Here is a 14,413-nt window from a genome sequence, read left to right on the forward strand (position 1 = left end):
TGCAAACTGTTACTGTTATTTTCACAAATTTGAATTTCACTGTCTTCTACAAATCATGCATTTATCAGTTTTTCTGCAATATATAAAACAATCTTATTTCAGATGAAAGAATAAACTTATTTCCAGTGTGGCTATAAAAGATATTATGTTGAAATACAAGCATGCACATAGGAAAGAATAACCCAGAGAATGTGGCAACAGGCACTGGCAAAGCATGCAACATTGTACCTGAACTGTTAAATTGTTGCTGGTGTTTAAAACCTTTCTTTCAGCATCCTGAAATGCTCTCTGTAACCGTTGCTCCATGGTCTGAACAAATTTGCATGAGTGTATATTGTCTGTTTGACCCACAAACTGCAGCTCTGGAAAAGGAAAAATGTACTCATACGTGGACAAAATATTCTTGGTTGCATAATTTCTGTAATGTCTGACAGCAAGATGACCAATTTACAAATTAAGCAGGTGAAAATAATGCCACATAAAGTCAGTTTACGTCATTCAAGCACTGCAGTAAATCAGCCTTAATGAAGACAAAACGTAAGAGTTAAATTGCATTATTAGAGCTGATACTCTCCACAAACAAACAGAAATTGTTTCTGCAGTGATATATAAGATGGTAAGACCAGTTCACTGTACAAATACTTACTCAGAGCCAGGTAGTAAGTGAAATCATTCTAAAACACAAGCTATACTCTTAAATCTTGCAGGTCCTTTGCTCTTGCAAGACATAATCAAATCATAATATTGATTCTCATTCTGTTTGTGCTAATAAAAAATGTTCTTAACAGGGTAATGGCAATAAGTATGTGTATATAAACATGTACGCACACACATAAGAAATTTTTTTACAATGAAATACATTGTTTTACAGCACACTCTGCCCTCTCGTAGCTTATGCTGTTCTGTTGCACTGCAGCTGTTCTGCACTGATGCTTGCTACGGCACAGAGGGTTACACAGCAACCCTGGGTCCAGTCAGAACGATATATACATATATCATGTAGTCATGTTTCTCATCTGACCGTCCTCAAAAGAAACACACTGGTTACTGCACAACTCGTCAGTTATAGTCCATTTTAACCAAACTCCAAGCCTTAGTGAAGCATACTGGCATGACTGCTCCCTAATACAACGCCACTTCATTTCACAGCCGTGCCAACAGAGGTGACCGAGCACACCATGCATGACAAGGATCTACACACCGGCCGTCCCGCTCATGCCAGGAACATCAACACATGAACCTAAAGCAGAGCTTGTCCTGCTGCTGCAGCGCAGAGCGGGGGCCAAGGCAGGGTGGGGAAGGCGGGGGAGAAGCCCTGTCCCTGCGCCCTGAACTATTAACGCACGCACAACCCGGGCACGGACAGGCAGGAGCATGCTCACCTGTTTTCAGCTGGAAGTGGTAGGCGGGAAGGGGCTTCCACGGCAAGGCCAGGGCCACCACGGACTGGAGATGCGGCACGTGCTGCTTTATGTCTGCTGTGGCGTTGCTGATGCCATAGGCAAGAAGCCTTTCAATTACAGCAGCTGGCATAAAAACCAGTCTGCCCCGTGTAACGTAGTAACCAACTGTTACATTACTAGATTGCTCCAGGATTTCAACCTAAACCATACAGGGAAACATTTTATTTTTTTTCTTTCCATTTTGTTTGCAGTTCAACCACTATTTGATGACACTTCTCATCCAGATTATATATCCCTTGCAGGGTTTTTATTCTGTAAGCCCCTATAAACTCGACAGGAGCAGTTAGTGTCGTATCAGACATAGCATTTAGCATTAGCAGAACTGCTCAGGGAGCTTTAGACCCAGCCCATGAAAAATGTGCTCTGAATTGAAGCAGTGCAGTATTGCTACCACAGCTCACATATCTCTGATCTAGGCTGGGGCTTAATTTATGTGTAGATAGTGGGGCATTTTACTTATGAATGTAAAAATACAGAGAATCCATAGAACTTCCAGCTCCTCCTTCATACCTGTACTTTGACTTTGTGCATGTGTCCATCATTGCAGATTTGGAGACAGATTTTTGAAAGACAAAAGTTTCCAGTGTTTGATTCTTCAACCTCAACTGTCTCTTCTATACTATTTTTCTATACTCTTTTCCTATACTGTCCCAGATGGTTAAGCTATCACTTAAATGAGTGGAAATGACAAACCACAAGAATGAACTCAATGTGAGCCAAACCATGAGTTAAGATTTACCTCAAAATTCTGTATTTTCCAAAAAATGTAAGCCCTGGAACTGGTCCTCCACACTAACTTTTAGCTGGTTTCCTTGGTTAGAAAAGGGCAGCTTCTTTCAGGTTTACAAGAAAGTGAGGGAATTAAACCTGACATTTTTTACTGATGCTGCTGAGACTCGGGAATATACAAACCAACCAACATCATCCAAACTTGCAGCCATAGAGCATGAGGACAGAAGTCAACCTGATGCACTCTATTTTGAGCAAAATTACTTTTTTTTCTTTCCTAGTGGTTTGGTGAGTATAACTTATAACAGCTTTGGACTCAGCTCCAACTCCTGCCCAAATGCACGGAAACCTGTGTTGCAGAGAAGAGTGCCCCAGCAATCCACCTAAGCCTGCTCTTACACGCAGCAATGCAGAGGTTCATGCAGTTTAGCTGCAAGGTGATGAATACATCTTCCTCATTTACTTTCAATACAACATGCTTTCTCCCTGCTCAGAACTTTCATCCCTGTGGAATTGTACTTGTCAGATACTGGGTTTTCAAGACAGGGAGTGGACTGACAGCAGCAACACCCCATTTACCAGCCCTGCTCTTGCCATTGATGCAGGCTGAGCACAGGAATACTTGGCCAACTGAACAGGAGATGTTCCTGAGGTGCAAGGGGAGAAGGAAACTGCTCTCAGTAGTTGTTTCCCAGAACATAGCAAAAATAAATTTGCATTTCTCTCTTCTACTTCATCAAATAAAGTGGTAAAAACTTTGGGGCGGTCCTTATATTTTCAGAGCCCAGAGTGGGTGCCACCCATGCCTGCTTTCCATAGGAAAAGCTCAGTGGTCCCCTCCAAGAGGCTTCCTACATCCAAAGACACCACTGGATCTGCAGCCAGCTGGGATTCTCTTGGTGGGAGAGCTGTTTTGGTGAGATCATGCAGGCAAGCCCAGCATGCTTACCTGAGCACTGACATTTTGGTTGAAAGCTTGTCTCAGCGCTTGGTTGAGTCCTTTTCTCACACTCTCCTTGAAGGCATTGCTGATCAGCATCCTCCTCGTGTTCAGAAACAGAACTGTGGAACAACAAAAGTCACGTGTTGGTTTGACACATTACCATGCTACTATTTGCTTTTTTAAATTGTTTTACACTAAGCTAGCTGGGTGGAGATCACCAAAGCAGCTAGGATTTGCAGCAGCTCCAAAGGCAGCAAAAACTGCAGGGGCTCAGTAGCATCCCTATTCATCCCATGGCAAATGCCCATTGTTTGCAGAGTGTGGTCTAACAAATGCAATTTCTTTAGCAACAAGTCTTTGCCATGCTGCCTTTCTAAGTGAGGTCTGACACCACTCAATTGCCTGCAGACAGATTGGTGCAGCACGCCCAGGGGACTGAGCTGCGGCTGCACAGGCAGGCCTACCTAAAGGACAAGTGCTTCATACCTTCGTGGCCAGACTTAAATAAACAAAGAAACGTGTTACTCCACTGCTACAATTATTTTCCATTTAGGACATGTCTGTACACTTTCTTTATTAACTTTATTGATAGCTTTTTCTTTTATAATTTGCAGAAAGAGTTTTATAGCTTAAGTACTTTCAATCATATACTGTACACAAGCTACTTTTAGAAATAGTTGTTGTGCTCATCATGCTACTGATGTAGATATTTAGCTGCTACTAAACACACATCAGGTCCAAAAGCTACTTCTTCCATTGTCCCCAGTATCATTCAGGTTTATACAAGGTCATAAACCCTTTCATGTAGCTATTTTTCTTCGCTGAGATCTCCAAGATACACACATCTTCTGGTGCTGCACTGAGCTACCATAAGCAGTCCACATGAAGCCTGGGCAAGGGACCTCTCCAGACCCCTTTAGTTTAGAATTCTCATAGCTAAGGAAAAGCTGTCTGTGAAAAAACAACTAGATCCAGAAGTGGTACTGTTCACATGGAAAGCTCAATATCCTCCCACTTTGAAGCGTACAATATTAAATACTAAACATTATTTTCAAATGAATCTTTAATGATATAATAGATGTTTGTAGAAAGGCAGAATTAGGTACTCATATGTAAACAAGGCCACAGACTACAGCAGGTTACTGCGCCATCTTCTTCAGTAACGGGCTCCTTACTGCAGAGCAGGGGGACCAAACCCTCATGTCATATGGGGTTGTCCCTCCACACGAGTGGTTCTGCTAGATCCCTGCAGTAACCCACTGAACTTCAGAGTCCCTGATCTCACTACACATTTATTGTAAAATCCAAGCTACAAATAAAGCTAACACCATTCCTATCTAGCAACCCAGCTTTTACCTGTCTGGTTTGTCAGTCCAGCAGCCTCGTCCCCAGATTAATCACTAATGCCCCCATGTTATTTGACACTTGATTGTGTTTCCCACTCATCACCAGTTGCCCCTCAGAGACAAGCAAGATCCTTCCAGCAAACTCAGTGGCTGTGCATACCTGTTTTAACCATAAGGTTCCTGGAGAGGCGGCAATCCAGGGGAGGAGCTGCTGTCATATTAGCAAAAGCGGCGGCTGATGTGGTTTCAGGAGGAGCAGAGGTGTTTTCCACTGGAGTAGGGGGAAGCCTAGTTGTTTTCGCTGATGCTGTAATAGACGTCAAAGCTGCTGTAATTGTCAGTGGATACGGGGTTGACGTTTTGGTGATTTCTGAGCTTGGGAACTTCTGGGTGTCAGTTACTGCTGTTTCTATCTGCCTTGGTATGTGTGCTGTGGGTGCAAGCGTGGAAGCAGTGACCATGCTGCTTTTAGGGGTTATGAACATAGCTGTCATGTCCACAGGTGATATAGTTGTGTTTCTTGATGCAAAAGGAAAATCTGTATGTGTTCCTACTGAACTTAGATCTGATGTCAATTTTGTGGCAGTGTTATTTTTTGTTAGTGTCAGTATCGGTGTGCTTAAAGCCATCACAGATGGCAAAGGTGTGTTTTCAGTGCCTAGAGAAAGGAAGGAAGAAGCTGGCACTGGTGAAGTTGGAGGTGATTTTCTTGTTAGTGGTTTTGCTTCTGAAGTTCCTACTGTAGGTATTGCACCAGAAGATACTCCAGATAACACTGTAATGACAGAATGGGTAAAGTTGGTTGTTGACAAAAAAGGAGAAGTTAGTTGTGTTGGTGATGCATGGACAGAAGTTATGATGACTGACTGCAGAGCACTGGTGGTAGGGGTTTGCAATGGGATGCCCTTGGTAACTTTATTACCTATATTACTGGGAACTAAACTATGTTTTGTAGCACTTGTGTCCCACTCCTCCACACTAAACATAGCTGGATTTTTATCAGCTGTAACCAAAAATCCAGAGGACTCTAATTGGTTATCTGCAAATTCTGCCAAATTTCCAGAACCAATGTTGTCTTCTGTAATAAAATTGTGCAAGAGAGTTGAGGTAGAAGGCTTGGTTACAGGAGAGGGGTACTCAGCTGGCAGTGTATCATGGATGGCACCGTTTTCCTTGCTGGCTGAAAGAGTCAAGTTGTCAGTGAGCTGAAAAGCCACTGTTGGTGTTGTGCCTAAGGTTTTTGTCAATAAAGTAACCTTTCCAGCATCAGTTGTTTGTGATTCTAGAGAGCTAGGGAAAGCACCTGTATCATTAACAGAAGGCACATGTGAACGGAGAGGTACTTCATAGTGTATACTGATATTAATGTCTCCAACAGTAACTAAATTAGCAATGTTTTCAGCTGTGCTTCCATGCTTGCTTTGCAAGGGGTCAGGCACTCTCAGAGTGGTAGCAGGGGATGAATACTGAACAGGAGATGTTTTCAGTGCAAATGCATCTACATCAAATTCTGGAAAACTATTTGACTTCATTCCAGCAATGTGTGAATTTGAAATGTTTTGACTAGAGTTTGCATATGTATAGTTTGCTGACGGGGTGGAGAAGAGTGACTGAGTATTTCTATTAATTTTCATTTGCAGACTTGAAACTACTGAGTATGGTGCATGGTACTCAGTTTCCAATGCAGAAGCACTTGGAGGAACTCCTCTTATTGACGTTTTGAATGAAGTTTTTACCGAAGGAATACTAATGCCAGCTGAAGACAGTAATGTTGTATCGGTCCACTTAGAAGTCAAAGTTGCAACTTCAGGAGAGCTGACAGGATCTAAATTGCTTTCAGAGTCTGCATTTGAAATCTCGGAAAAGCTGGAACTGTGGCTGTCCATCACCATTGTCATGGAAACGAGTGATGGCGGTGTACCCCACACTGGAGGCACGACAGAGGTGAGTGGCTTTCTATAAACTGAACGTGAAGTCTGATCAGAGGTAAAATCATTTAAAGCTCTTGGATGTGAATATTCTGCATGTGGAGTCACAACAGTGGGTGCTCTCATATTTCTGTCTTCATTTGCAGTTACATCTGGACTTTCTGCACCTCCAGGTGGAAGATGTGCAATCACAAAGATATTAGTAGCAGATGTATTTGTGATAGTAGGTTCAGGTTTTGAAAGGTTTGTAGTGGAAGTAACTAATGGCACTGCAGCTAGATCAGGACTTGTTATGGCTGTTTCCAAAACACTATCTAGTATCTTTGATCCTTTGAGGAATTTACTTGTTTGGGTATCGAGAAAAACTTTGGAAAGCTGAAATCCGTAAGGCAGAACACTGTTAGCGTTAAAGTTCATGGACATCTTTGCTGTCACCCCTCCTGTGAAAGGCTGTTGAGTTGTTCTTGCCACAGGAAAGCCATCAAAAGTTGGGAGAGTATGGGCAGAAGCAGTTGGCAATCGCATGCTTTTTGCCTGATAACCTCCATCAGTCAAGTCTTCTGCAAAAGTCTGATTCAGAGTCACTACCGAGTGCTGTGAGGAAACAGTTAAGGGGATTTGCAAAGTATCTTCATTGGCTGCTCCTGTGCTGGGACTGTTTCTGCGTCCTCTCCTAGTAAAGGTGTCATTTGTCTCAGTTAGCAAGGGAGACTTTGTGCTTCCTGAAGAGGGATATGCTGCATTTCTAAAGAGAAAATCTGTTCCACTTCTAAATGCTGGTACTGGCATCACTACATTGCGAGCATGCTGTGCATCTGGAATAAATGATTTTGGCAATGAAAGGGAAGGTGTGCTCTCTGTTGAGCTGGAGAACTCAGACAGGCTCTTGGAAGCTGAAGACATGAAAGGTGCACTGGTAGTGCAATTAGTCAGTGCTGTGGAAGCCTGAGGATAACTCGTTTGTGGTATTAGATGTGGAATACCCACAGAATGGAAGACTGATGTAGAAACCTCTGCTTTATCCTGAAAAACTGATGATGACAGAGGAGTGATATCACTATTTCTGTCAGTCAATATTGCCTTAAATGGCTGACTGACTGGTTTTACTCCAGCAGAAGATACATTAGACATACTCTCATTAGGAAACAGTGACAGGCTTCTGGAAGTTACTGGCAGGGAAGACTGATAGGTTTTTGACACAGGAATATCAGAGTATACAGACAAAAAAGGGGTCCTTTCTGAAGGAGACCCTTTTCCCACTATTTCTGTGAAATGCACTGTTGTTGATCCAAAGAGATTGAAAGGTATGGTACCGATAAACAACCCGGGACCCCTTCTGTGATTCACCATACTGGAATGTAGTACAGGGACTGTGCTCAGAGGACTATTTCTGCTTTCACTAACCTGTGACCTGGCTGAATCTGTGTTGAAGAAACCTTCAGGATCTGCAGACAAAGGAACTTTGATGGCCAGTACAGCTGGTTTAGAAAAGTTAATGGTATGAGGTGACTGAATTACCAATGAGGAGAATGATGGTGATGGAACAGCAGCAAGCATGTCTGATCCTGATGTGCTTTCTTTTGAAATGGAGGGTGATTCTAATGGTATTAGCTGAAATGGCACAGCTGTACTCGAATGTGTCACTGATGGTGTAGTGGACAATGTGGGAAACATACCAAGTTGAAGCAAACCTGATACAGCAGCTGCTTCATCTGTGTCTTGAGACGATGACCTCAGAGGTGACTCAGCTGAAACTTCAGCAGGTTCCTGGGATGCACTGTTTCCACTACCTTGATAAAGAGTGGGTGACAGATGAGTTTGATCCAAAGTCCTGGTACGTGTACCAGTCAGTGTTGTTTTTATCATCTGAAGCAAGTTGGCATTCTCCAAAGTCTGTCCCATAGAAATATCAGATACTGAGGAAGTCTTAGTTTCTGTGGAAGGCCGTGTTGGTGATAGTATAGTTCTCCAGTTAGGAAAAGGTCCTTTAGAAGGAGCAATGTTGATATGCTGTTGCCTGATACCTGCAAAATAATACGCAAAATGAATATATTCTTCCCCAAAAGGAAGAGGAGTTGTCTTGCTCCAACAAATCACAATGCAAAATGCATTATGTTTAGTATAATTAGTGAAGTTTTTTTGTATTCAGAGGGCATAAAAATTCAGAGTGAGTTAAAAAAAAAAAAAAAAAACACAAAACCCACAAAACCAGTGAAAGGTATATGACATTATGAACACCCTCAAATCGTTTCAACTGACAGAATAAGAAAAGCTTCCTAGACTGTACTATTTCAAAATACTGCTTTTAAGTGGAATGGTTCAACATAATAAGATATCTTCTTAAGCCTGGGACAATTCTTGAGGTTATCATCAGTAACCCTATGTCAAAATATTATGTGAGAAGATGGGTTTAGAAGCAGTGTTGAAAGGGTACAGATTTTGACAACCAAGCTTCACTGGCTTGGCATGCAGTCTGACATGGGAATAGAGTCAGCATTGGCTGCGTTCCTGTAGGATGCATCTGGAGGTGCTCATCTTGCCAGTTCTAATAATGCATGCAATTATAGACACAAAAGGAAGAAAATAAACCAGGGATGAACATGAGGAAAGGGGGGCAAGATCCAAAACAAATTAGGAAATTAAACTCTTTTTTTGATACATACAGATGTACAACGCATCCTTTCGAACACCAGTTTACTCTACATTCAACACCATAATGTTCCTAGGCTTTGTTTTCTTAAAATGATTACAGTTATTCTAAAATTGTACCATGGGAAATCTCACATTCTTACTAATTTAAAGATTAAGATTCACTCAAGAGTAAAATTTAAGGGTTTTTTTTTTTCCTCTCCCCCTGCCAAGATAATAGATCAAAACTCAGTACTGGCACTTGCTACCATGCCAAGCTGTGTCCCCTTGCATAGCTAAACTGAGGCAAAGCACAGAGCTAGGTCCTGCCCTCCAACTGCAGCGCATCTGGATCAGGCACAGAGGATGCCAACCTCCTCCATACCCCTACAAATAACTCCGGTCTAATGGCAAGGAAGAGTAAGCAGGGGCAGACCTTGAGATACACGGTTATAAAATTGGTGGGATGTTAGATCCAGCCACCACCAAATCCAAGGGGGGCAACAGAGTCAACAGCACCAAAGGGGATCAGCCCACACAAACAGAAGCCGGCAGCAGAACACCATGCAGCACAAGAGAGGAAAATGGGTCACGCTGCACCTATTTAAAGCTAAGTTTCTTTATTGCGATACCCTTGTGTTACACCGCCCATCATCCATATGCGCAGGCCAAAGTAGATGATTAGACTAGTTCCTTCAGGCTCCTGTGTGCATTCAACAGGAACATGCTGGAATTATGTTCAGTGTGGATTTTTCACTCTACAAAACCACCCAGAAAACAAACAAACAAAAAAAACCCACAAAAACAAAACAAAAACAAACAAACAAACAAAACAAAACAAAAGAATCAAAACAAACTAACGAACCACAGATCTTCCTGATCAACCTGATATAGTGGAAGGTGTCCCTGCCCATGGCAGGGGTGTTGGAATTAAATTATATTTAAGGTCCCTTCCAACCCAAACCATTCTATGATTTTGTGATTCCCTTTTATCCCTGTATTTAAGGGCTATATTAAGCCACAATGAAGAATGGCCATTATTACCTTTCCTCCACTGAAACGCAACAATGAATTCTGAATCCAGAAGCAACTTGTTTTAGGTAAGCAGCTCCAGCATGGGTAACACAACAGAGCTCTGCCTTCCTAGAAATCAAAAGAGTCCCCAGGCCTTTACCTTAACACAAGCTGACTTGTGCACTAGCATTTTGGAGAAAAGCAAAGGTAGGCAGACACAGGGCTACCTACAGAAACAAGAGATAAGCCAGCTAAAGGGAAGCCAAATCAGCCTTTATGAAGCTGTACCAGAAGATCAGCAGGCTGAAACAGGAGGCTGCAGAGTCCACCAGGGAACCTGACCACCAGGAGAGGTTTGCAGCACAAAAAGTAATGCTTTTGTATTTGCACCATGGCTGCTGACGTGTCAACTGGGGGACCGGAGTCCTAAATGACTGGTGTGGCCTGATTTCTAATATTCTATGTGCTCCACCATATGTTGAGAGGCACACTGTGATTTAGACTGTGTTTTGGTGGCTTTTCCTTCCCCATTACAGTCAGGCATCTTTTTACTAGAAGGTAGGAAAGAATACAACATGGTTTTTTGCTCAACTAGAATGGATTTAAACATATGCTTGGAATTAAGAACTAGATGATGCACTTCGCAAAATCAGGCCTTCTGCAATCTGCAGTTTAAATTTCTGTGAGGTCATCATAGCTGATGAAGTCATCATTACCCAACCTGTTACACCCCAAACCATCTTGTTTCACCTCAGAACTGAAAGGCCGTACTGCAAAGTGAATTCCATGAAAACATGGGATTTCTTCTAGTACTTAGCAAACATGAGTTCTAAAGGGGAATTAAACAAATCAATGTTTCTTGCTTTCTAAAACAGCAAAATCTGTCAACATCAATCCGCACACAGTCTGCATCATTCCTCATATATTTCTTCACACTTTGGCTTAATGAGAATGATTATGAGCAGAGAGACAATATAAACCTGAAAAAAAAACAACATTGAATTGATGTTACCACATTTTGACAAGTCATAAAGGAAAGCTCAAATAATGCAAAGAAGATAAAACACTGAATAAAAATGTCCTCTAACCACTGCTTAATTCTAGTCCTTCAGTTCCTGTTTCTTCCATTCCACACCAACTGGCAATTTTTCTGTTTATGTCCATTAATGAAGTAAAGCTCTTGAGTTACTGAAGGTTTAAAAAAAATATACAATATTCTGTAACCAATATACAAAGCTGGCACTCCACTGCAGCAAATTTTCTTTGAGTCTACCTTTATGGAAAAATATCAGTATCTATTTTAAACCTCTGCCATAAATTCAACATCCTGGTAGTATCCAGACACAAGGTGCAAAAGGCAAAATTATCTTCCCAGTACACGGAGTTCAAAATGTAGTACATACTCTTTGCTTGAGAACTGGTAGGATGATATCAACAACTACAGATCCTTATCAGATACTGTGCAAACCAAGACTGTATCATGGAAAGGGACGAACATGGGGAAAATATTTTTCTTCTACATCTATTAACAGTTGAAAACACATGATGAAAGAAGACAACCAATTCAAATAAACAAGGAAGTCACAATGAAAACTGCATTCTGCATGCATTGTGCACTGCGCTATTTCTTGTACAGCAGCTGTTTCTCTTGTTTCAGGACTACCTGTTATTCTACCATACTTCAGGCTACTGACTAACCACCCCTCCAACAATCCTAATACCCACTTAGCAGTAACCTCATTACAGCAGCCATCATTGATTAGGGATCTTTCCATTTGCAATAATGAGAAAAAATTGATCCTGCTTAGAGAAAACCACAGCTTTATAATTTTTAAGCCCTTTTGGGCGCACCTAAAGGATTAACAGGGACTAAAGAAGAGCACTGAGGTGACCAAGAGGAAGGCCACCATCTCCCCTCACCCCACGTCTAATAAAGTAAAAGGGATAGCACATTATCATAGTCACCCTGTGCCTGTCTGAAGGTTGAAGGTGATGCATACATCTAAGGACTGACGGTAATAAAGGATAATGAATTACACACCTCTGGAGCAAGAAGTCTCACTTATTGTCCAACTTCTGCCCTTGCTCCTGAGACACCACAGTTGCATGTTATTCTTCACACATGTTTGGTTATTTCTAGTGAGACAACTAGGTGGTAAGCAAATCTCCCCTGGAAAAAAAGTAGTAGCTAATGAGAATGCCTATCTATTTGCCATGCCTGTAAGATCTATATTTCATAGCATCATAGAAAATCTCAGGTTGGAAGGGACCTGTAAGGATCAGCAAGTTCAACTCCCTGTTCCCCACAGGGCTACCTAAAACTAAACCATAGACTCTGAGCATCTAGACGATGCTAGGCTCTGATAGGCTTGGTGCCATGACCACTTCCATGAGGAACCTGTTCCAGTGACCAACCAGTGAAGAACCTTTCCTAATGTCCAGCCTGAACTTCCCCTGACGCAGCTTTGTTCCATTTCTTTGTGTTTTATCACTGGTCACCAGAGAGAGGAGATCAGCATCTCTCCCTCCACTGCCCCCCACGAGGAAGTTGTAGACTGTGAGAAAGTCACCCCTCAGACTCCAAGCGGAACAAACCAAGTGACCTCAGCTGCTTCTTGTAAGTCTTACCCTTGAGGCCTTTCACTGTCTCTGTCACCCTACTCTGGACACACTCTAACAGTTTGATGTCCTTCATATACTGAGATGCCCAAAACTGCACACAGTACTCAAAGTGGGGCCACACCAGTGCAGCATATGAAGAGATCAAATTGCTTATCTGTGCTGCTAATATTTGAAACCATGGTCCTGTTTGCTTTATGCCATAATAAGGCACAGATCCATAATGAGCAAGGTGAGCCTCCTGCGGATGCCGCAGCATGTACTCTTAGGAGCAGCCGCAGAGAAGCCTGTAGGGCCGCAACAGCAGAGCTCCTCTTGGGATAGATGAGTAGCAGTTTGTCAACATGCTTACAAAATGAATTCAGCTCCAATTGCATAACAAACAAATTAAGAAAAAAAAAAAAGTCAGGATTCAAACATTTCCCTCCACAAAAACTCTAAAAAAAAAAAAAAAGTTTGAGAACTTCAACTGAATAACAGCCTACAACTCTACTGAAGGAAACATAATGACTATCCAGAGCTTCCCTCACTGTCATGGCAGCTGAGAAATATTGTTTTGCCACTTCTGAGCCATTATGAAATATCAACTCAAAGGTATCTTCAACGACAGAAGATTTTTATTGTCTTGACTTCCATTTCATTACTCACAGATCAACTGAATTAGTAACATTTAAGAGTGAAGTTGATAAGGAGGACACTTAGAAATTTTTTTGTATGACTGATCAAGACATCATCCCATTATAAATCAGGTATGTATCTTTTCATAACCTTCAGCATATTGAAGACAGGATTTAAATTTTCAAATTAATTTTATCTGTGGAAGAGTAACTATAGTCATCTAAATCACAGTAGAAATCTAAACATGAAACTACATAACCAATCTGGATTTTATATGGGCCTAAAGTGATTACAAAGATAACTTTAAAAAAAAAAATCAGTTTGTGAGAAACACTGCTACTTACAAACATACATAAAAATAACAATCTACTTACAAGGTAAGGACTGCTGAAAGAGACTATTTACCACTTTAACCCAGTCTACCCAGCAATAGATAGCACTATCCTAAGGCTGCATCAACTCTTAAAAACAATGCCACTATTATATCAAAAAACACATTTTTTTTTCCCTTCTCACAAGTATGAAGTTCCCTGCTTATTATTATTTTACCATGAGAGACTGAGTGATCAAAAGTCAGATGTGACTGATATGGGATATGATATGGAAATAAACAGAAAAAGAACCTCTGTTACACCAGTGGAAAAAGGCATCACCCTACTCAGGGTTATGAAATTTACTTCTGTTGAAGAATATTAAATCTACACAGTATGATGATAGCATCACTATGTGTGTTATCTAAGCCACTTCAGTTTCCTAAAATGATTTTTTTTTAATTCCTTAATAGTTTACAATTGGAAAAATGGCCCAAGGAATGCAGATTTCACAGGTCAAAGGACATAAAATATGCTACCAATAAAAGACACAAATACTCAGCAAAGCATTTATAAAAATAGCTATGTAGCATATCAAAATGTCACTGTGCAGAATAGTAAAACTTAATTATGCTTTCATAACATCTGTTACTCCAGTCATACACCAATGAAAATATTACATCACAACTTCTGCATCCCATACATCTCACTTTTGGCACCATTCCACAAAGACATTTGCAGCTTGATTTCACACCTTTTGCGTAACACTGAACCTGTAAATAATTTCTGGCCACGTCAAAAAGCCTACCTACAC

The 14,413-nt window shown here is 41.3% G+C and overlaps 1 protein-coding gene across 4 annotated transcripts in view; it reads right to left on the reverse strand.

Moving 5' to 3' along the window:
• Window positions 1–14,413, reverse strand: part of KIAA1549L (KIAA1549 like) — a 139,643-nt gene that overhangs the window by 70,820 nt on the left and 54,410 nt on the right. For 2 of the 4 annotated variants that reach the window (XM_042785341.1, XM_042785339.1), the window contains exons 2-6: window positions 8,086–8,433; window positions 4,642–5,256; window positions 3,142–3,254; window positions 1,383–1,602; window positions 229–362 (exon numbers count right to left, since the gene is read on the reverse strand). In XM_042785341.1, coding sequence (XP_042641275.1) covers window positions 229–362; window positions 1,383–1,602; window positions 3,142–3,254; window positions 4,642–5,256; window positions 8,086–8,433 — 1,430 coding nt within the window. The remainder of the gene's footprint in view (window positions 1–228; window positions 363–1,382; window positions 1,603–3,141; window positions 3,255–4,641; window positions 5,257–8,085; window positions 8,434–14,413) is intronic. The other 2 variants (XM_042785342.1, XM_042785340.1) reach the window with 2 other exon arrangements.

This window comes from Tyto alba, unplaced genomic scaffold (genome assembly GCF_018691265.1).
Source record: "Tyto alba isolate M040663 unplaced genomic scaffold, T.alba_DEE_v4.0 Super-Scaffold_8, whole genome shotgun sequence".
Lineage (NCBI taxonomy): Eukaryota > Metazoa > Chordata > Aves > Strigiformes > Tytonidae > Tyto > Tyto alba.